We start from the raw sequence: 21,195 nt of genomic DNA, 5'->3' as shown, positions 1-21,195 counted from the left end.
AATTAGAATTTAATAATATTATATGTATATATATACTTTTATATAATTATTTATATAAATACATTATTTAACTATATGTTTTATAATTTTATGTTGCCTTGATAACCATTCCACTTGTCGTGAAACTCCCGTTTTCGTGGGCTAATGTAATTGAATTTCTTTAATTGAGTTTTAACTTAAAAAACTTACATCTATATAAAGCGACTCCCTACGCCTACCGGCTCCGGGAGCCGACTCGAGCCCCTACGGGACTCTTCGATGGATGGGGGCTCACGCTCCCAAACCCCCAGAGGAAAAAATAGCTCACCTAAAGGGTTTAAAAAACCTAACCTGATACTTTTCTGAAGGCGGCCAGCGGCCAAACGAGTCTGAACCTAGCCAGGTTTAAGTTAGTTTTGTTTTAAAGTTAAAAGTCTTGATAAGAAACTGGTCATTGGGAAAAAGTGTACGCGATCCTCCTGCATGACGGCAGCGACCGTGCGGGCGCCACGGACGGTGCGGACAGCGCGGGCGCTGCGGGGCGTCCCGCGCAGTGATAATTTTCTAAGTTCAAGTAGCTGTAACTTCAAAACTAAGCGTTTCCGCAAATTTTTTTTCGTGCCATCGTTTTCAGCATCAAAAAACAAATCGAATGAAAAAATAAAATCGAAATTCGGGTCTGGGATGGTAAAGTCGATTTAAGCAAAAAAAATATCTAAACATCAACTTTTGATAAAAAAAAAAATTGACGACCTGAAAAAATGTTAATTTAATCTTGGGCAATACTTGAATTCGTAGTTAAAATTAAATTTAATCTTGATTGAATTTAAATGAATCAATAACGGAATAAAAGTTTACTTCTTATTCAAATAAATATTTAATCGAATATTGCTTATATCTTGATTCGTTGAACGATATAATTACAACAATTTTCAGTCGGAACTTGAGTTAATTTTCGATGAATATGCAGAAAAAAGAAATCCTGGTAAAACATATGTGACTGAGTCAAATTTTCTCGATTTAGTGGGTAACAGTTACACAAATCTTCTTGCTATAAGGAAATACAGAGTTGAAAAGAAAGTAACACCGGAATTAGCAGGTAAGTATTTACGATTATGTTTCATTTATCATTTAATAATTTTTTTTTTAGCTCGATGCGAAGCTGTTAATCAACTTTTTTATGGCACCAAAAAAAAATTGTATAATTTTAAAAATTTGTATAAAATTTTCAGTTTAGTATTGTAACTTAAAAACATACACAAATAAATTGTCCGTTATCAAACGGTATATTGGTGTTAGTTTTTATGTTTAAAATACTTATGGTAGCTAAAAAATCATAAAGAAAATCTTTATTATGTTTATTTATATATATAGTAAATTATAAGTATAAAGGTAAATTTGTTACATAACCCAAACTATATTCTGGAAATGTGTAGTGAGGTAGCACAAAAAAGATTTTTTTTCGCTCACCACTAAAAATTAATCATTATAGTAAATAAATAAGTTTATCGAAATTTGGGGTCATTCGGTAAAGTTTTACAGGTCGCTCAACGCGATTTAATATAATTTTTAGTAATTTTTATTAATTTGCAGAATTTGTTGTCTAAAACTAAATCTATTCAATATCTCTAAATCTGTCGCTTTTGTTCGAATCCTAAGAAGTTACTCTATCGTTTGATATAATAATCTATAGAATCTAAGCTCGTTTAATATGGTTTCATAGAAATTTTAATTATTAAATGTACGTTTTTTTTATTAGTTCTAAAGTCAAACCCATTTTTTAAAAATTATATTCAATTTATAGTATTTTATAAATTAAAACTGTTTTGCATACTCATCATTTTACTATAACATTAAAGTAGCAAAATACTAAAAAAAATTGTTTATTGTACAGTGTGATTCATTTTGGGTAAGACACTCATTTTCTCGGAATACATTAATATTTTGAACAACATTTTTTCCAATATTTTTAGGTACACATTGTACTATATTTTACAATATATTGAAAATTTTTATCTTTTAGAAGTTGAACCGGGCAACATTTTAACATCCCGATGAACTATTAACGGAATATTAGACCTGAAAGAAGATTTTGTATATATTTTGATATTTGTTCTCTATTAATTATTCTAGCTCGACGAATCGTATCTTTACTAACAGACACAGTAGCAATATCTAACCCTGCTGAGGCTACAGCTGCGGCTACTACGTAGGTTGTGTTTCTTTTCGAAAAATTAGTTCTATCAAGAGCGGAAGTTAGCGTTTGACTCATATTTTTTAAATTTGATTTACGTTCAATATCACCTATTATATTCAGATTCATCAGGATTTAAGTCTGTATCATCAGAGCTTGACGATAAAATATCATCTACAAAAACGGGTGTCATTTTTTATTATATGTTATATGAGTATTATTATAGTATAAGATATGTCTATCTTTGAACGGGCCGGGGGCGGACAATAATAGGCCACTTACCCGGTTACCAATTGCTTTACACTTACCGATCAGTGCTGTGTGGGTAGTGGGGTAAATAGTCTCACTGGAAGTGTGAGGGATCGCCTACGCAAGACCAGTGAGCTATGTGGTGCAAAAGTGTGTTTAGTGTGTATAGTGTGGATGTGTAGGAAACTTAAAACTATAACTAAAAACTAAATAAATAAAACTCAAACTCGATGATAATAATAATAATAATAATATTCAATAAAATGCTATAATAAGTGGTAATAAATAAATAATTAGCCCTTTTGGCTCAAGATACAATTGTGAATAAAATTCACAAACACAAATAAAACAAACTCAATAAAATATGGTATAAATAAAAAGTACTCACAAACCGAAGAACTGCAAACCGCTGGCCAGGGCTGCTACCTAAACCTAAATAATACTAGACACAAAGTAAAGTGAACAACAAAAAAAAAAATATTAAAATAGTTTTTTGTCCTTATGACAACTCAATAATACCCTTATGGCTTAAAAATACAATAATAAACAATCTTTTGTCCTTAAGACAATAATAATAAAAAATCACAGTGCCCTTATGGCTTAAAAATACTATAATAACACTTAAAACTAAAAAACACTGAAGAAAAACACACAAAAAAGTCTAGATTAATATTATATACTTCAAATTCACAAGAATGCAACAAGTGCACTACTAACACTGATAATACGGGCGTGGCACATTTGTTTACATAGTATAACCCGGTGCGTATATGTGTGTGTGTGTGTGTGTGAACAGCTGACCGGTAGTATTGCCAGTATAGATCGTGCGGAGTAGGGCGGAGTGGTGTGGACGGCCGCGACAACCAAGATAAGAGGGCATCTGTATCATTGGCGATAACCGGCATAGAATTGCGCTCCATTACCTGTTATAGCCTCAACAATCTTTATGTCATATTTAAATTCCTGGATTGGTATTTTTCGTCATTTGACTTTTCACTTCTCACTTTTGGCCTTTACTGTATAACGAGCCCGCAGGTATAGCTCGACAGAGTTCACGTTAGGCGCCAGAAATTGCGAATTTATGTTTTTTTTTTATATAACTTGGTCGGTTTTTGGATACCTATTCCTAGACTACTGGGGCGTGGGCAACTGCTCAATACCATTGATATTTAACAATTTTTTGAAAAATGTTTTTTTTTTGTTTTAGATAATATAAGAGCACCTCTATTTGTAGAATATATGAATGTAGTACACAAATTACAAAATCCAGCTAATGAGGAAGACAAGGATATAAATATCTTCGCCAAAAAATGTCTTGAAAAATTTAAGGATGGATAAAGAAGGAAGGCACAACAAGGGATTAGGAACAATTATTAAATATGGATTCCGATTATTTTATAAATCTTGTCAAGTCATATGCACAAAATATTACATTTGCACAATTATATACATTGTACTTTCACGTTTATATTAAATAAATAAATCTCCTACACACTGGGCTAGGGTTAAAAGAAATTAACTTATAATCCAAAAGAATCCACATGACTCCCCTCCCTTCAAAATAAAGTAATTGTTTGAGCGTCAAAAAATGTATACAGAAACCATAAGTGACCACATTTCCTAATTCTTTTAATCTCATCTCAGTGTACATACATTATTTTAACTCAAATTAAAAGTTGTTGATTATTATTTTTTCGCATAAAGAACATTTCTCTATGCATACCTATGGTTGTATAATATCAGTCTGGCAATCGCATTTAATCAAGTGTACAATGTGAAAGGCTAAGAAAGCTTTGTAAGCCGTTTAAAGGCCACTAGCAACAAGCAAGTCGATCAAAGACTATGCTGTAATACTAAAAAGTTCTACAAGCTCTAAATATTGGTTCAGAAGTTTCAAATGTAGCGAACAACCTCATTTGTTTATTTTATTTATTTATTTATTTATTAACGCCCAAAGGGCAAAGAATGTACAAAAATTTACATCTAATACAATTTTAACATAGAATACATGATATAGTAAAACGAGTAAAACAGAATACAAATTATTATAATAAACAAATTAATATATATCGTAGGATAAACAATATTATATTAATAAGGAGACAATTATTGAAAGTACATATTTAAATCTAAAATTTTCTAATTGAAACCCAAACATAGTCGCCGAATTAGTTTAGCTTCATTATCGAAATTAAAATCAAAATTTTTAAGAGTATTACAGAATTGAAGCATGCGACTCTTAGGTTCGTTGAAACTGTATGATTGTAAGTGGAATACCTCGAAAAAGATTGTCCTTTATTTGGTGTAAAAAGTTGGAACTAACCAACCAATTAATTTTATGATTTCGGGACAAATAATACGACCATTTAAAATTTTATAAATAAATAACGCATCATTAAGCTTACGTCTGGATGAAAGTGAGTTCATTCCTAACTTCAAAGCAACCTTCTTTATAGGGCAATTCATCGTAAACTTACAAGATAAATCTCTTAAGAAATAAAATTGTACATTATTAGGACGGCTTATAAGACCAAGTTGAGAAAATCCGAGCGTTGACGTCTCTGCCATCAATTGATGAAATATGTTCCGAAAAAGAGAGGTCAGCCGATAGAAAAATACCTAAATATTTTTTAGACGTGACTACCCTAAGAGCTTTGTCATCAATATAGTAATTATACATAAGTGGATTTTTACGTCTAGTAAAGGATATTTTTGCACATTTATTTACATTAATCTTTAAATGGTTCGCTACATACCAATTAGAAAAACGAACAAAATCATCTTGCAACCTTTTACAATCTTCTATGGATTTCACTACCATATATATCTTTAGGTCATCCGCAAAAAGAGAGTATTTACAAAAACAGAACACATTTTTTACATCATTAATAAACAACAAAAATAACAATGGGGATAAATATCCACCTTGCGGGACATTAAATAACGTCGATAATTGATCCAAAATTTTGACCGGTTTGGTCCTACCCGTTAAAAAGGAATCAAACCATGATAGTAAAGAGCCACCAACGCCAAGATCATTAAGCTTATTTGATAACAAAACATGATCAACTAAGTCGAACGCTTTGCTAAGGTCGGTATCATAGACCTATAAAAAATCTTTATAGGTCTATGGTCGGTATAAATAACGTCGACTTGTCCTCTTTTTTTCTACGGTAACGAATAAATTTGTAACATACACTACTAAATTGGTACAAGTTGATTTGTGGGTTCAAAAGCCATGCTGCTCATCGATATTAAGTCTGTTAAATGCACAAGATAGTTTTGGTTCAACTATTTTTTCAATAAGTTTCGGTAACGAGCTTAATTTTGAGATCGGGCGATAATTTTTTATTGAATTACGGATTTAAAAATAGATAAAACAAAACTAGACTTCCATAGACGAGGAAATATTTCTTAAGTAAAGGACATAATGTAAGTATAGGGCTAGCCATGGCATAACAACAATTGGATAAAATAATAGGAGGTAGTCCATCCGGTCCATAAGTGCTATCCAGGCCCATATTTGAAAGACCTTCAAAAACCACAGATAAGGATATGTGTAAAGGTAAAACGTTTATTGTAGATTCTGATAACAGTTTAGGAAACTGACGGACATTAAATGTTAAGAAGCAGTAACAAGCTAGTATATTAAAACATCAAAAAAATTAAGCCATGTTTAAATAATTGTAAAATATGTATTTATAAATTAACTTCTCATAAATTTTTTAGTGAACATAGTTTTATAAAATCTTTTGAATATGAAAACTGTAATTTAAATTATCCTAAAACTGAAGCTTCAAATTTATATGGTTATCTGATACATTTATTCAATTTACATTTATCCGATGTAATTGATAAGTCAAATGTAAAAAAATAAATTATTTTGGTCTTTAAAAATTGTATTAATACCGAGTCATTACATTGTCTCAAGCATAACTTATTTGATATATTCTTAAAAACTTCTGTTTATTTATTCAATTTTTCATTTTTTAAAGAAATAAATTGTATTTTAAAAATAGGAGACAAACACAAAAGTACAAATAATAATATAAAAATTGCTGCTATAAAATATTATACAAAATACAAGTCTAAATCTACCAAAATTAATTCTATGAAATTTATTTTATTTATTTAAATTTTTTTTATTGAAAAATCAGCAAAAAATGATTTTATATAATGTTATATTATTGGCATTATTTTTTATCCAATTCATATAGTTTAATTGATATGTCTTAACAAGTAATAATACTCTTAAACTTTATTTTGAAATTTATTAAACTATAATTCTTATCAATTATCCAACATTTTTAAAAAAATTATCTTTCTGGAATCACCAATTGAACTATATTTATGTGATATGTTTTATTATCAAAATAAACATGTCTTATGTTTTAATGTTTTAAATAAATATTAATGTTAATTGTTTTAAACCTGTTTAATGAATAAGTTTTACCGTTTACATTGTCATATATTATTTTACAAAATTATATTGTAATATTGTATGTATCTCACTGAAAATAAATATTATTTTATAAACGTGACTTCAATGGTTATTATTTGATAGTATTTAATAAATTATTTTGGTTTCAACATAAAATCGAATATTTAGTGATAATCGATAAATAAAACAATCGATAATTAATATCGATAGTTGAACATGAATAGGTAGACATCCGTCAGTAGCGCTTGTGTCGCTATTTCATGACAATAACGGAGAATGCACTTTCTATTTAATCTCTTTTCTATGGCCTTACCACAGTCGACGACTATTGCATATCACAAAGTATTTTGATGAAAAAATTTATATAGCTTGCGTACGAGTCCGCAACACCACGGGATACATTTTTATGTATCTAAGGTGGCTAGTAAGCATATCAAGTTACTGGCTAATATTTTATGTTTGTATTTTCAAAATATCTGGCCCAAAACAATTCATAGAGAATTTAGCCCATAAAATTATTGAATTTATTATTCATTTCTATTTTGAACGTTGTGAATACAACATATAGTAACAGAATATTTGATAATAAAACATAATTTCTTAAAATATTTCTGAATTTATTATCGTTTATCTCTCTTATCTTATCAGATAAATCAGCTGTTATTTTTCGTTATGATAAGCGGTGTCTGTGTCGATTTTTTCCGGTTGTGTTCCATTGTAAAAACCATATCTCTTATCGCTTTCCCTTATCACTTATCTTATCAGATAAAACAGCTGTTATTTTTCGTTATGATAACCGGTGTCGGTGTCAGTGTCGATTTTTTCCGGTTGTGTTTTAAACATGATTTAAGAGGGCGTCAAAGCAAAAGTGAAACGAAACCAACGCTCAAGAGATGGCGTTATTTTCCATATCGGCGCGGCGGCGGCGGCATATAGCCACGCCCATACGAGTGCTGCAACGCTGCGGGTTGCAGCCAGTGCGGAGTAGCACATCATTCTTTTACGGACAGCCGTTCTAGTAAAAACTAATATTATGCGCGCGCAACGTATGCTCCATCACGTTGGACATTGGCGCGGCACTATAATATAACACTCGCTATTGCGCTCGCCCGCTTGTTACAAACTAGAGTATTATTTTAAATACTGTTCATTAAAATGTATGTAACATTGAACAGAATAGAAAATACAATAGCCATCATAATTTGAATAACTTTGATAGCTTTATTACTTTTGTTGTTATGACAATATGACCTATGAATAACTTTCTTAGAAATCAGAATAAACGTATTGATACCTCGTACTTGCTTATTAGTTATTACCTATTATATGCGAATACGCGTCGACCAGTTTCAAAAATAACCTTATTATTATCTAATTCGATAAACAAATTCGTTTACCGAGTCTATGCACGATTTTCTCAGTAAATACTGAACGAATTTTATTCTAGTTTTCACTGATAAAAAGAGTGTTTTACGAGGATAGTTGATTATGCCTTATTATTAATTACCGTACTATTGATAATGCCTTAGATTTTTCTTTTGCGACTATTTCTTTTATACTTATAATCCTCGTTTTAATATGTATTATAGTATTAAGTATACTAAATTTATTACATGTTTTTCTTTAGCTCGCTAACACGTACGTACGTACGTTTGTACGGGTATTTTTCAAATCTTGCAAAATTAATTTAACCCACTTCCCGATGTCGTATAGGGCTGAAACTTTGCACAGACACTTGTCTTAGATGACAATACAATATCCTGTAATCATATTGGGACTCGGACATCCAGGTCGCCCTACACAGGGTCAAATGTGGGGGTCATTTCACTAAAATTTAATGTTTATTCAAATCTTCCAAAATTAATTTAGTAATCTATACAGCAATTATTAAATACCTTTAATAGGACTAAAAAGTAAAAAATTAAAATAAATAAATTTTAAAAAAACTTTTTTAAAAACATGCTTTTCTAAAAAAAAAAAAATAGTAAAAAGTAAAAAATAATTGTATTACAAAAACAATTTACCAATCAATTGTAGCATTTTTTATTTAAAATGTCATTTACTTTGAAAACAACCGAAAATTAACTAAAATTTTAAAGAATTTTAAATATCTTTAATTTTTTACTAAAAAGAAAACTGTGGGCCCTATTCAACAAAGTCCCTAATAAACTTATCAGATATTGTTTTATATTGTAAGTTCTTTTGTAATTTAAATTTAATTTAATATTTGTGTGTGACACATACATTTCATAATACTTAACTCAATGAATTTAGACTTTGTTGAATAGGGCCCACGCTTTTCTTTTTAGTAAAAAATTAAAGATGTTTAAAATTATTTAAAATTTTAGTTAATTTTCGGTTGTTTTTAAAGTAAATGACATTTTAAATAAAATATGCTACAATTGATTGGTAAATTGTTCTTGTAATACAATTATTTTTTACTTTTTACTATTTTTTTTTTAGAAAAGCATGTTTTTAAAAAAGTTTTTTTTTTAATTTATTTATTTGTGTAAATAAAAAGCCAATTTCAAATGTTCAGGTTATAGAATTAGGTAGACGTGATCCTTTGGATACCATTAATAACCCTTTAAATTATGCACCTGACAATTTTATGCGTGAAAAATAAGTCATAATGTAGACCGTAAAATTAATTGTATTTTATTATATATTTATATATCAATACATATTATTATATACCTATAAATGTAAAAAAAGTTGTAATTATTTTTTATGTCAATTATAATTGAAACTATTTTATACTTTACTTAAACAATAACCTATATGTATAAATGTACTTAATTTATACTTTTTAATATAGTTGTAAATTAAATATTTTTCATTTTTAAATGTATCGTTATTTACTATAATAATACATATAAAATTACCACACTAGATTTGAGTCGATTTCACTATTTTTGGTTAAATTACAGCAAGTCTGTGTAAAAAAAATATAATTAGTAACTTTTTTAAACTATTTAAATATTAGTACAATTATATTTTATACTAAATATAATTTAAAGTTAATAAATACAATTTAAACGAATTCGTTTTTTAATATGTAGTGATTTTATTATGTGAAATTAATTTATTTTTGAAACTGGTCGACGCGTACTCGCATAGAATAGGTAATAAGTAAGTACGAAGTACCAATACGTTTATCCAACAAAGATACATTATTACAACAAGAGTAATAAAGCTATCAAAATGATTCAAACTATGTTGGATATTGTATTTTTTATTCTGTTCGTTGTTTCATAAATTTCAATAAACAGTAGCTATACTATTCGAGAATGCGCGCAAGCTTGTGTAATAACACAGTGCCGCCGCTAACGCCTAACCCGGTCATTTTTTTTTTGTTTTAACATTTTTGGGGGAAGAAGTAGATTTTTCCAAATCTTCTTACCCCTCTATGTACCAACTATGTCCAATCACTGATCGATTGATGTGCCACTTGCGTAAATCGGTACAGCGGTTTAAAAGTTAAAGTAGTTCAAAGTTAAAGGTACTGCGTACGGATAGCACAGCACAGCTCACCTAACCCGGACCGGGCTAAAAATCAGTATTTTAGAATATTATAAAGTAGGTAACAGAAATAATATCGGATATCGATAAATGCAATAAAATAAAAATAAAACTATTGTAGATAAGAAGAAATATACAATAGGAAAAATTATATTATTACTTGCCGCCTAAAACCGGTTTTGGTCGTGGTCGGCGGCCGCCGCCTTCGTGTTCACGTGAGTTGCAACCCGCTAGGAGCTGCCCCCACCACCACTGCCGCCGCCGCGTCACACCGCATGTGTTTTAAAGTCGCCGCTAGGATCGCCACAAACTGGCACTAATAACTACTAAAATTTGACTAAAACATGTCTCAGGATATGCAATTTTCTGAGAAACTGAGTGGTTTTAGCGCATACTTGCCTATTAACAAAATTAAAGATGAAAAGTTTATCTACATATTAACAGAGGTTTTTTTCGATAAAATGTTTTAAAACGAAGATATACGCTATTGAAAAATGAAAACTTCAAAGATCTATAACTCGGTTCCTAGTAACATAATCGAAAAAAACCTATGTTAATATGTAGATAAACTTCTAATCTTTAATTTTGTTCATTAGCAAGTATACGCTAAACCCACTCGGTTTCCCAGAAAGTTGCATATCCTGAGACATGTTTTACGCGCCGAAAAAAAGTGGTGTGACGCCCTCTTAAGATAGAATGGTTACGCGACGGCCAATACTAATCTGCAGTAACTTGCGGCGGCAAAGGTTCTTATCAAAAATCATGAAATACTCACTGATTATTAGCGCTCCTAGTAGCAAATTCAACATATTGCCCGGCAAAATTTGAATTAGTTATAACCTAACCAGGTTATTACATTATTAACTAGGTATTAACTAGATACATATTATAAACAAAACTTTCGTGAATGACGAGGGAAAAGGCTTCCCTCGTAATTCACGTTTTGGCCAATGTTTCTAATTATCATAAATTTGTTTTTGAACTTCATAACTTAAAAGTTTTGAAATTTAATATTATTTTTTAAAATGCCAAGTTACTGTTGTTTATCTATTCCTCACGATACATCGAAACCCCTTTTTGGGTTGCCTCAAGATGCAAACAGAAAGCTATTGTGGGAAGAAGCATTAGGGATAAAACTTAAAAAAAGTCACCGAGTATGTGCTAACACTTTAAAAACAGTGACATAATTAATAATTGGGATTCGGGTCAAGGATGTAGTAAATATTGAGTGTTTTTGTAGTAAATTTGCATTTAATAAACATAGTTATGTCTAACTCGAAAGGTTGCTTTAAAAAGATTACAACTGAAAAAAGATGCTGTCCCCATAAATTTACTAGGTAGTACACATAATAAATGTTTGACATTATTTCCATCTGTTCTAATGAGACAATTGTATTGTAAACCCATACAAATATATATTGGTCTTATTTATTTACATTATATGTTAAAGAATAAAGTTAAAAAGGTGTTAATTAGTAATTAATAGGTAAGTACTTGTGTAATTTAAAAGTTGGTTGATTTGTAACTTATTTTAGGCTTTGTGAACATTTATTTGCCCTGATAAAATAATACATACTATACCTACACAAATTCTTTTACCTACTTAATTCCTTTTAATTGCCTGTTAGCAAGCAACAAAACAAATATTAAAACCGTTTTATAATTATTAATTTTACACTTGAATTCAATGCGAATATGAATTTTGATTATTTGTTTTTAATATTGATAATAGTATATCACTATAGATTGCGCTGTAGTACAGTGAGTTTTTTAAATTATTGATAAGAACCTTCGCGGCCGCAATATTAGTCCTCGTCGCGTAACCATTCTATCTTAAATCATGGTTCCAAAGTAAAACCCATATCTCTTATCTGTTATCTATCAATGTAAAACAACTTTAAAATTAATAATTAGTAAAAAAAAACCAAGTCTTTACAAAAAATAACTCTTCTTTTATTATTTTATTACAACAATTAATGTCCATTATGATTTGTTTTCTAGATTTTCAAAAAACCTAAAATTTTCTGTACAAAAGAAATTTTTTTTACACAATATTACACAAGTAGTATTTATAATTGATTCCTTTCACATCACTGTCTGAAGTCTATAATATTGACTAGTAAACTATAATCCCATAAGATGTGTTCCGCAATCTGAAATAGTCGGCATAATATAATTACTTCGAGTTCCAGCTTTCGAATTGAACCGTTATGCATTTAAACTTACTGCGTACATATCTTCATTATCTACATTATGCGTATGGAAACCACTCGCAGATTTACAGCTCGCGATGAATTGAACGCCATAAGGAGTTAAGGTGAAAAATGAGTTACTGGAAAGTCAACCGATAATTTTCGCATGATATAATTTAAAATAGTACACATAAGCTAAATAATAATTACTTATTAAATTTGGTTGCGCAGACAATCGCAATAGCTTCTGGTAACATTATTTGGTAAGCATAATGAGTGTGTAAGTCTACACTAGACATGAATGAGGCCTGTGATGGATGAGTCTAAAAAAAGATATGAGAATAACGAAATGATAACTGAAACAAGCAAGACACTACAAAATAACTGATAGTACCAGATCCACTATAAGTGGCGCTAGTGATAATTAAAGAAACAACCAAATAATAAGTATGTAGTAACAAGAGGTAATTGTTTGGACTAAAATAGTTAAAAATAAAAAATAAAGTTTTAAAAATTGGATTTAAACAGCAACAATAATCACCACGAGGAAATACGATTACGGATTAAGGACGGAAACACGTGCTATTTTACACTGCAGAAAACTTACAGGTCCAAGTATTGACCAAAAAAATTTAAAAAAAGCTACGATCTCCAGATAATTGTAGTCAATAACCCAGAAGAAGTAGGAGTAATAGAGTGTTGGTAGAAGCTTTGTGGAGCATTATCATCATCATCATCATCATGTAGCTTAACGGGCCATGAAGGCCCAACGCTGCCATAATGATATGATTTCTTGACGAATTTACTGTCCGTCGCCAGAGGGGGATGGCGGCTCCTTTTCACCGGACGATTGCTCGCCCAGCAAACGGAGCGCCCGTAACTAAGTGTCCGTAACCAGTGACAGTAAGCGCTAACACACTGCCGCCTTAGCCACTCGGCCACTCCGGTATGCTTCTTTGTGGAGCATAGATGGTCTTAAAGCTTAAGAAAAAAAAGAATGTATTTGGCTAACTGACTCAATTTATAGGTGAGATAAGGCGAAAAAGAAGTAGAATTATAAATATAAATTATAATCTTACATGAATCCATCCTAAAGTCATTAGGTTTTTTGTATCTTGAAACTCAAAAATATCTTCTTCATTCGTTGCCGTACAAGAATCCGGGGTACAGTTTTGATTTGGAATCAACAAGGTTGTTATTATTAGACTATTGACACTCTAAAAAAGTGAAACAATAAAAGGAAGGCACCAAATAAAAATCGGAAATGTTATTTTTATAACATAGCCTTACTTACTAATTTTCCAGCTAATATACCACATGTTTCTAAATTAACCATAGTATTATTTTTTACAATATCCAAAAATCTTTGCAATAAATCTCCTGGAACTATTATGTTCCGTTGATTGTGTAGACGTTTTGTCACTGGATTTGAGTTTCTGTCAACATGGGATTTTTCGCTGGAAATAGCAATACATTTTATCTATTAACTATTAAGTACTTACATTATTTGGTATAAATGTACTTTAACGGACACACCTTTTTTTTGTAATTTGTTTTTTACCATATTATAATGTTTTTTTACGCTGATTACAAATCTGAAGACAGAATTGGGTCGACTCCACTAGTTCGAATATTATAGCTTAAAGGGTGTCCGGTAAATTGCATTTATTACTTAAATTACCTATGCTAAAAAACATTATTTATCATAATAGTTAATCAATAATAAAAATACAATTACAATTGTCCATTATTTTTAATAACAAAAATATTTTGATTACATTTTTTTTTGTAAAATAACTTGATGCTAAAAAAATTGTAGGTTTTTTTCACTATAATTTTTTTCCGGATGTTATAGCAAAATATATTATTACACCAACTTTGGGATTATTTTTTTAATTTAATAAATATATCGCATAAATATAAATATTAAATAGGTTTTCAAAGAAGAAATTGTATACATATATTATTATGATTTTACAACTAAAAATATCAATTATGCGTACTAAGTAATTCAAGAGTTATTACATATGTATAAGTGTTCGATATTTTAACTAAATTTAGCTATAATTGAAATTTTTAATATAACGTATGTATGGATAACCAATTTTTTTGTATTGAATTTAAATACTTAGCTTTGCTAAAAACGACATAAACATTTTTTAGGTAAAAAAATTGCATGTAGATTATAATTAATAAGTAAAGTCTCATTAAATAAAATAGTTTTTTGGTTCTTAATAAGAAAAAAACTACAAAATGTATTAATCGATAAATTTAAGGAGCCCGTGCAAAAACAAGATAGATTTTATTTCAACTTTCCAGGATGGTAGAATAAAATATTTATTTCATTTACTGCAGTTGGTGAGAAAAGTGCATTTGGTAATACATTTGTAAATAATTGACCGATTTTACTGTTAGCCGCACTAAAGTATAGATAATTTTTCTATTGCAAAACAAGTTGTCTGCAGTGGCGTTTGCACGGACCTCTTCAATTGTTAATATTGGTTACATACTCAAAGCATTTATGTTGTGAATGCACGTTGCTTGATATACTTGGTAGAATTGTTGGATCTTTGTAAAAGTTATATTGATTTCTAAGACTGATAACAATAAAATTATTTGAATTTCTATAACAGCTTTTACAATGATATAAATAATTTCGGATAAGTAAAATACTGTTTATACGTACCTATACAAGTACGTATCAGCTATGCAATTCTATAACACAGTAAGTACTTACATATTTTAATAATCATACAGAAGATCCAACTTAAGGAGTATTGATTACTTGATGTAATTTTTTTTGCGTAAAATGGTAATTGAGGGAACAAGAATGTGAGGGCAGTATTTATAGTAATCGTATACAATTTTTACAATCTGTAGAGAAAAACTTTATCTACGATGAAGTGTTTTTCCTTTTTTAATTTATTAATAAAAAAATATTAACTATAGATATCAAAAATATAAAAACGTTACCCCATAGTTAAAGTTCTATTCTCAATACTTCTCCCCTGCTAAGCAGTTTTGATGGAAAAAAATTGTAATTTATCCTTTAGAAATTACTGTGATAGTCTGACAAAAAAAAAATGGCAATCAATAAAGTATTCTCATTGTTGTATAAATAAGTGTACACTATAGTTCAAGCTCTAAATTAAGATTTTGTCAAAACTTGGTTATATTTTACTCCTTAGAAATAGGCTGAGTGGTTTCATCTTAAATAATAATCTAGAAAGCAAAATATACTATTTACAATATTTATAGTTTAGCGGGTTACCAATGTTCAATAAGTTTGCTGTATGAAATATTTTCCAAATGTAACCTATTATTGTGTTATAGAATTGAACAATCGAGCATAGTTAAGCACTAAGAAAATAATAATAATAATATTAACTATGGTAGTCTTTTCTTTAAACCACTATTATTGAAGTCTGTACGAGTAGTTGCGTTGTTTAGGATCATATTTAAATGTTTCTCAGTGACTCTATTAGTATTAAAAGATACCTCATGCCCATCATCACCGTATACGCCTTGTAATTTTTCTCTATCCTTTTGTTCTTGTATTGCCTATAAAATATACATTAGTATTACTGATCACTCATGTGAGTTATAATAAGAATAAAAACTATGAATGCGTTAACACCTTGAAGAGGAAAAAACTTAAAAAGAGCGGAAAGAATATATAAAACAGGAAATTCCAAAGTTGCTGACGAGGACGACTATAAAGGGTTATTATTATTGCCTTATATACAAGGAGTTACGGATCGCATCTCGAGAATTACTAAAAATTTTTAAATAAAAACATTATTCAAACCCAATATGACAATTGGATCATTATTCCGAACCCCTAAAGACAAAATCCCGGAAATGATGACACCAGGTGTATATGAAATACCATGCACTTGCGGTAAGTCATACATTGGTCAAACGGGAAGGGCTATTGAAATACGAGTAAAAGAACATGAAAGAGATGTTGACTATAAAAGGAAAGATAAATCTGCAGTAGCAGAACATGCGATGAACTCGGGGCATGTTGTCCAGTTTGATAAAGTAAAAATACTTGACAAAGAAACCAACTTCGGCAAAATAATGTATAAAAAGGCAATAGAAATTGAAAAGTGTCCACAAAATTTCAATAGAGATGATGGTTAGAAAATCAGTGACGCGTGGAAACCCATTATCCATCTGGAAAAAATAAAAGAAGAAGCTAAACCAGCTCTCCAAAAAGAAGCAGCCACTGTAGAAATTAATGAAAATTGCGGGTGTAGAAAAGGCAGACCTAAATGTAGGGAATGCCAAAAAGAAACGGCACAACATGACACATAATGACTTATCACGACAAGTTGTGACACGGTATGGCGCTCGTTTCCTATTGGTCGAGAAACACGACATCAAGGTCACGGCATGTATAAATAGCGGTAGGGAATGAGCGAAGCAGTCAGTATGGTCACGGCATTTGAACAGTCGAGACCACTATTGCCCTGAAGATAGACTCTGCAAAGAGTCCGAAGCGTCGGCATAAAACATGGATATATCCAAAAATTACTTAATTGAGAATAAAAACTATCATAGATTAACCCTATAACTTTGTTAATTTAATGAATCTAACGGTATTTTAAAACTAGCTTTTTGATACATTTGTTTTCGAAATTTAGAATTCCCAAATTATATAAAATAGCCTATAGATCTCTATCAAGATAACCTAATGCTAATTAAGTTATAACACAATCACGGCGTGTTTTCAAATGGTTCTTTTTTTAAATTATCAGTCTTAATTGTTTAGTCGCTTAATGTGTTTACTAATTGTATGTAACAACCGCTTTTCACTGACTTTAGTAGTATTAATGTTGAGTGTTATAACACTACCAACTTTATCAAACTTCAATGATATTATATGTATTATAGTTATTTATAGATTAATAATTTATTGATTGAGTTGCATTAATTTTGACACTAAGACGCGACATATTGTAAATATTAAAAACGATTGTCTTTTACTTTTTGCTCTAGGTATTGTTCATATTCATTGCTATATTGGGCCTTTAATTGACTTTTCAAATTTTCGGCTCTTGGAAGGACATCTCTAAGTAGTCGATTATTTGCATTACGGTCTTCTGCCGGGACATTTTTGTAATCCGGATGGGTTGAAATTGTTTCTAGGAATAATCTAACAAATGCATTCAAATGAAAATTGGGGTTTTCTTCCCAAAGCTACTCACTCAGGGCCCTAGAAAATAGGTAGGACGCACACAGCGGACAATGCACTCCGTGCGGCACTTAATTATCAGTTGATATTTACCATCACGGACCGCAACTACCGATGATATTGTGCGCTATATTTTTGCCGACCTACTACACAAATACCTTGAACCTAGTTCACAAAATTTTATACTACTTGATTTTTTGTGTACTTGTTTATTTTTTAAATCACATATTCTTTTTCCGTCCCCCCTACCTATTGTCTGGGGCGCTGAGTGAGTAGGATTGGGGCGAGAAGTTACGGTCAGGTGAAATATCACCGTTACACTACTATAACAATATGTTTTTATTTTTTTTTAATATTATATTGTAATGTAGGTACATTAACCACAGATCAGAATCGTGGTTCGTAAAACTCATTAGGTAACTTTTTTTTCGTACATACATCCATGAATGTACTTGTTTTAAAGCAAATGTAATAACTAATAAATATAGTCAACTCACACCATAAATTTATTATACAGAATATATGCTTGTTCTAAGTTGTTATCTTTTAAATACACTTCAGCCATTCTTATCATATCTATTCCCGATTGGTAATACCTAGAAAACGAAAAAAATTGTGTTATAGTTGTCATTTGGACGGCATTTAATAGTATTTTATAAAATTATTTTTCTAAAAGCTACTGTAGCTACACACTTTCTAGCAGCCACATTTGGATTTAACTCAACCTTCGAACTAAACAGGAATATTTGATTGAGCCGCTGGTCCGGCGTCAACATGATTGTTTCTACTTCATCGAGACCGTGACTCATGTTTGTTGATCAATCAAAACTATATATAGGTACCGTGTAAACAAAGAAAAAAATCTTAAAATATCATAATATACAAAACAATTTGTCTTCAATACTTCAGTTAAATTATTTAGCTTGTAATGTTAAAATCAATTGGACAATCTGCTGTGTGAATTAAGGCAACCTAATGAATGACCCCACTCTAATGTTATAACTTTGATGTGGAGCTGAAAAAATGTGAAGTCTCAACATTTTATCAGTTGGGTTGTCAAACCACATTGGAATATGTTGAAAACCATTATTACTAGTTATTTTTTGTTGAAATTCCTTGGTCATTAAACGTTCAACATTTAAACTTCGGATCTTTGATAATATTAATATTACCAAATTCTATAAAACTTTATAAATAGCGTGTTATTTAAAAATTATTAGAAGCTGAACAATTAATAACGTCTTCCGAAGTTTCACCTTAATATTAAAAAATATCATCTTAACAGGCATAGGTATTACCTATTGGCTATTGCTAAATTAATTTATTACACTTATACAGTGGCGTATACAGGAGGGCATGATGGGGGATATATCTCCTCCCATGGGACTTTTTTTTTATATTTTAAACATGACAGTTCATCAACATGAAATGTTGATTAAAGCCTCGATTAAAGCTATAGTTTATTAGTTACCTACTAAATAGTTTAGTATATATTTTTTATGTATAGTGTTATTATTCATAAATAATAGTAATACTTAGTAAATACAAATATTTAATAATTCTTTAAAAGTATGCATAATTCTTAATATTATCAGTTCAATAGCAAACAGTAATAAATACTGTTGTGAATATTTTTTTGTTATTATAATAAAGATTGAAATACATTTTCGTTAATCGTTGTACTAGCCTATGGCATCCCCCCCCCCCCCCGCATACAAAATTCCTACGCACGCCACTGCACTTAAATGACTTATTTTAAGCTAAAAATTAACTCCCCTAAATAGTTGCTCCTAATATATTGTATACTATGAATTATAGACTCACTAGACAACAAGTACTTTTTTATACTACCTACCTATTCAACACGTTAGACTGTGAACTGCGACAACAATGATCTATTTCAAATATTTGATGTGTAATCTACGACATAAATAAATTATAACCTGAGAGAAAAATTATGTAATTGTGACAAATACTTACTGGTAAACATTCAAATTTAAAACAAAATTAAATTTATATTGAAAAATATTTACTTTCAAATTGTCACATTGGTTCATTGGTTTCATTGGTTACGTACAAAAACCAAAAGCATATTTGTTTATTTTTTATTTTTAACATGTGATTTCATAAATTCTTACGGGCCGGATACGATAACAATGGCCGAAAACTAAAACACATTTGAAAAGGTGGACAAACGTCACCAGTAAGTAATTCTTCGACCACTCGAATCAATTATTTAAATTATTGTCAAAGATGTTAATGAAAATGGCACCTTTAGTAGAGACAGAGGCGAACGCAAGAAACCATATCGGGAGGGGGGGGGGCATTAATTAAACTTATCCAACAATTTTGTTGAACATCGTTGGATAAAAATGAAATTTTGTTGGACTTTATTTTCGTCACAAGAGCTTTTTTGACAGCTCCAAAGATTTATACACTGAGGTTTTTCATTATGCTGAAAATCGGCTTTAATACTGTTTAATGCCGACGTCGGATAGCCTCCGACACTGGATACGAACGCGGCTGTCCGATGTCGGAGGGTATCCGACAAATGTTATATGTATGTTTATAGTGTTCTAAAATACTCGGCTATTAAGTTATGACCCTTATATTTGGTATGGCTATTCAGTATATATTTATAAATAAATTGGTGTAGTTGGTTTATAGTTTCCGCCATTTTTGTGATAAGGCAACATATTATCTACCACATATTACAAATTTAAAACACGTGTTTTTTCTATTGTCTAACACTATTATCATTATTTTTTTTTCCTAATATACTAAAAGTGGTAGTAAACATTTTAGGTATCGACAAAACAATCCATGCGTCAATATTTCCACATTTATTGTTTCTATGTTCATATCATATGTTTATCATATTGTTAGGCACATGGAGGTAACTAAAATGTGATAACAGTAAACAGTTTTATTTAAATAAAATAATAATTAAATAATACCAATATGGATTTCCCTCCTGGTCCTTCTAGAGAACGTTCTCGTAGTCCTGTTAGAAGTATGCAAAAGAACTTATTGACAGACGAGAAACTCCTCTTAATTTTAGATAAGGATAAATGGTTTTCATCTGAGGAAGATTTTGACGGAAGTTCTGATGATGATTTTGGAAGCAGTTTGGATGATGATTTTAGTGATATGGCAGATGTTAAAGGTGACAATTTAAATAATTGTACTCAATATACTCCTATAGATAATAATATGACGACTGATGAATCTGATAATAATTTTAGCGCAGCGCTTAACAGTTCTATAATTAATTGGTTATCTGACCCTCCCGACGTAAACTATATTGAATTTTCAGCTACACCAGGTCTTAAAAGTGTACCCGTAGGAAACAAACCTATTGACTATTTTAATTTTGTGGTTACTGATGAGTTTTTTGATCTTATTGTTGAGGAAACAA

The 21,195-nt window shown here is 30.2% G+C and overlaps 1 protein-coding gene across 1 annotated transcript; it reads right to left on the bottom strand.

The window, feature by feature from the left end:
* Nucleotides 1–12,373: 12,373 nt before the first annotated feature.
* LOC126845347 (STAM-binding protein-like) lies at nucleotides 12,374–18,601 on the bottom strand. The gene is made up of 10 exons (XM_050584008.1): nucleotides 18,471–18,601; nucleotides 18,275–18,373; nucleotides 17,570–17,738; nucleotides 15,966–16,138; nucleotides 15,088–15,174; nucleotides 13,872–14,034; nucleotides 13,657–13,794; nucleotides 12,788–12,900; nucleotides 12,612–12,717; nucleotides 12,374–12,538 (listed from the first exon to the last, which is right to left on the bottom strand). Exons 1-10 carry the CDS (start codon nucleotides 18,584–18,586, stop codon nucleotides 12,476–12,478), a joined length of 1,227 nt encoding a protein of 408 aa, XP_050439965.1. The 5' UTR covers nucleotides 18,587–18,601; the 3' UTR covers nucleotides 12,374–12,475.
* Between the last annotated feature and the right edge of the window lie 2,594 nt (nucleotides 18,602–21,195).

The sequence above is a fragment of the Adelges cooleyi genome, unplaced genomic scaffold (assembly GCF_023614345.1).
Source record: "Adelges cooleyi isolate 19-005CV unplaced genomic scaffold, UGA_ACOO_1.1 ACOO_flye_CR_arks_rails_tigmint_CR_PRNA_784, whole genome shotgun sequence".
Lineage (NCBI taxonomy): Eukaryota > Metazoa > Arthropoda > Insecta > Hemiptera > Adelgidae > Adelges > Adelges cooleyi.
Note: the sequence above shows the minus strand (reverse complement) of the source record. Positions and strands in the feature narration are given on the sequence as shown.

Excerpts from the sequence above, each read along its gene's own strand:
- LOC126845347 (XM_050584008.1), bottom strand. The coding sequence starts at position 18,586 with ATGAGTCACGGTCTCGATGAAGTAGAAACAATCATGTTGACGCCGGAC. Across the intron at positions 14,035-15,087 it reads TCACAACATAAATGCTTTGA|CGAAAAATCCCATGTTGACA; the intron begins GTATGTAACCAA and ends TGCTATTTCCAG. Across the intron at positions 12,718-12,787 it reads TGCGCAACCAAATTTAATAA|TAACTCATTTTTCACCTTAA; the intron begins GTAATTATTATT and ends TTGACTTTCCAG.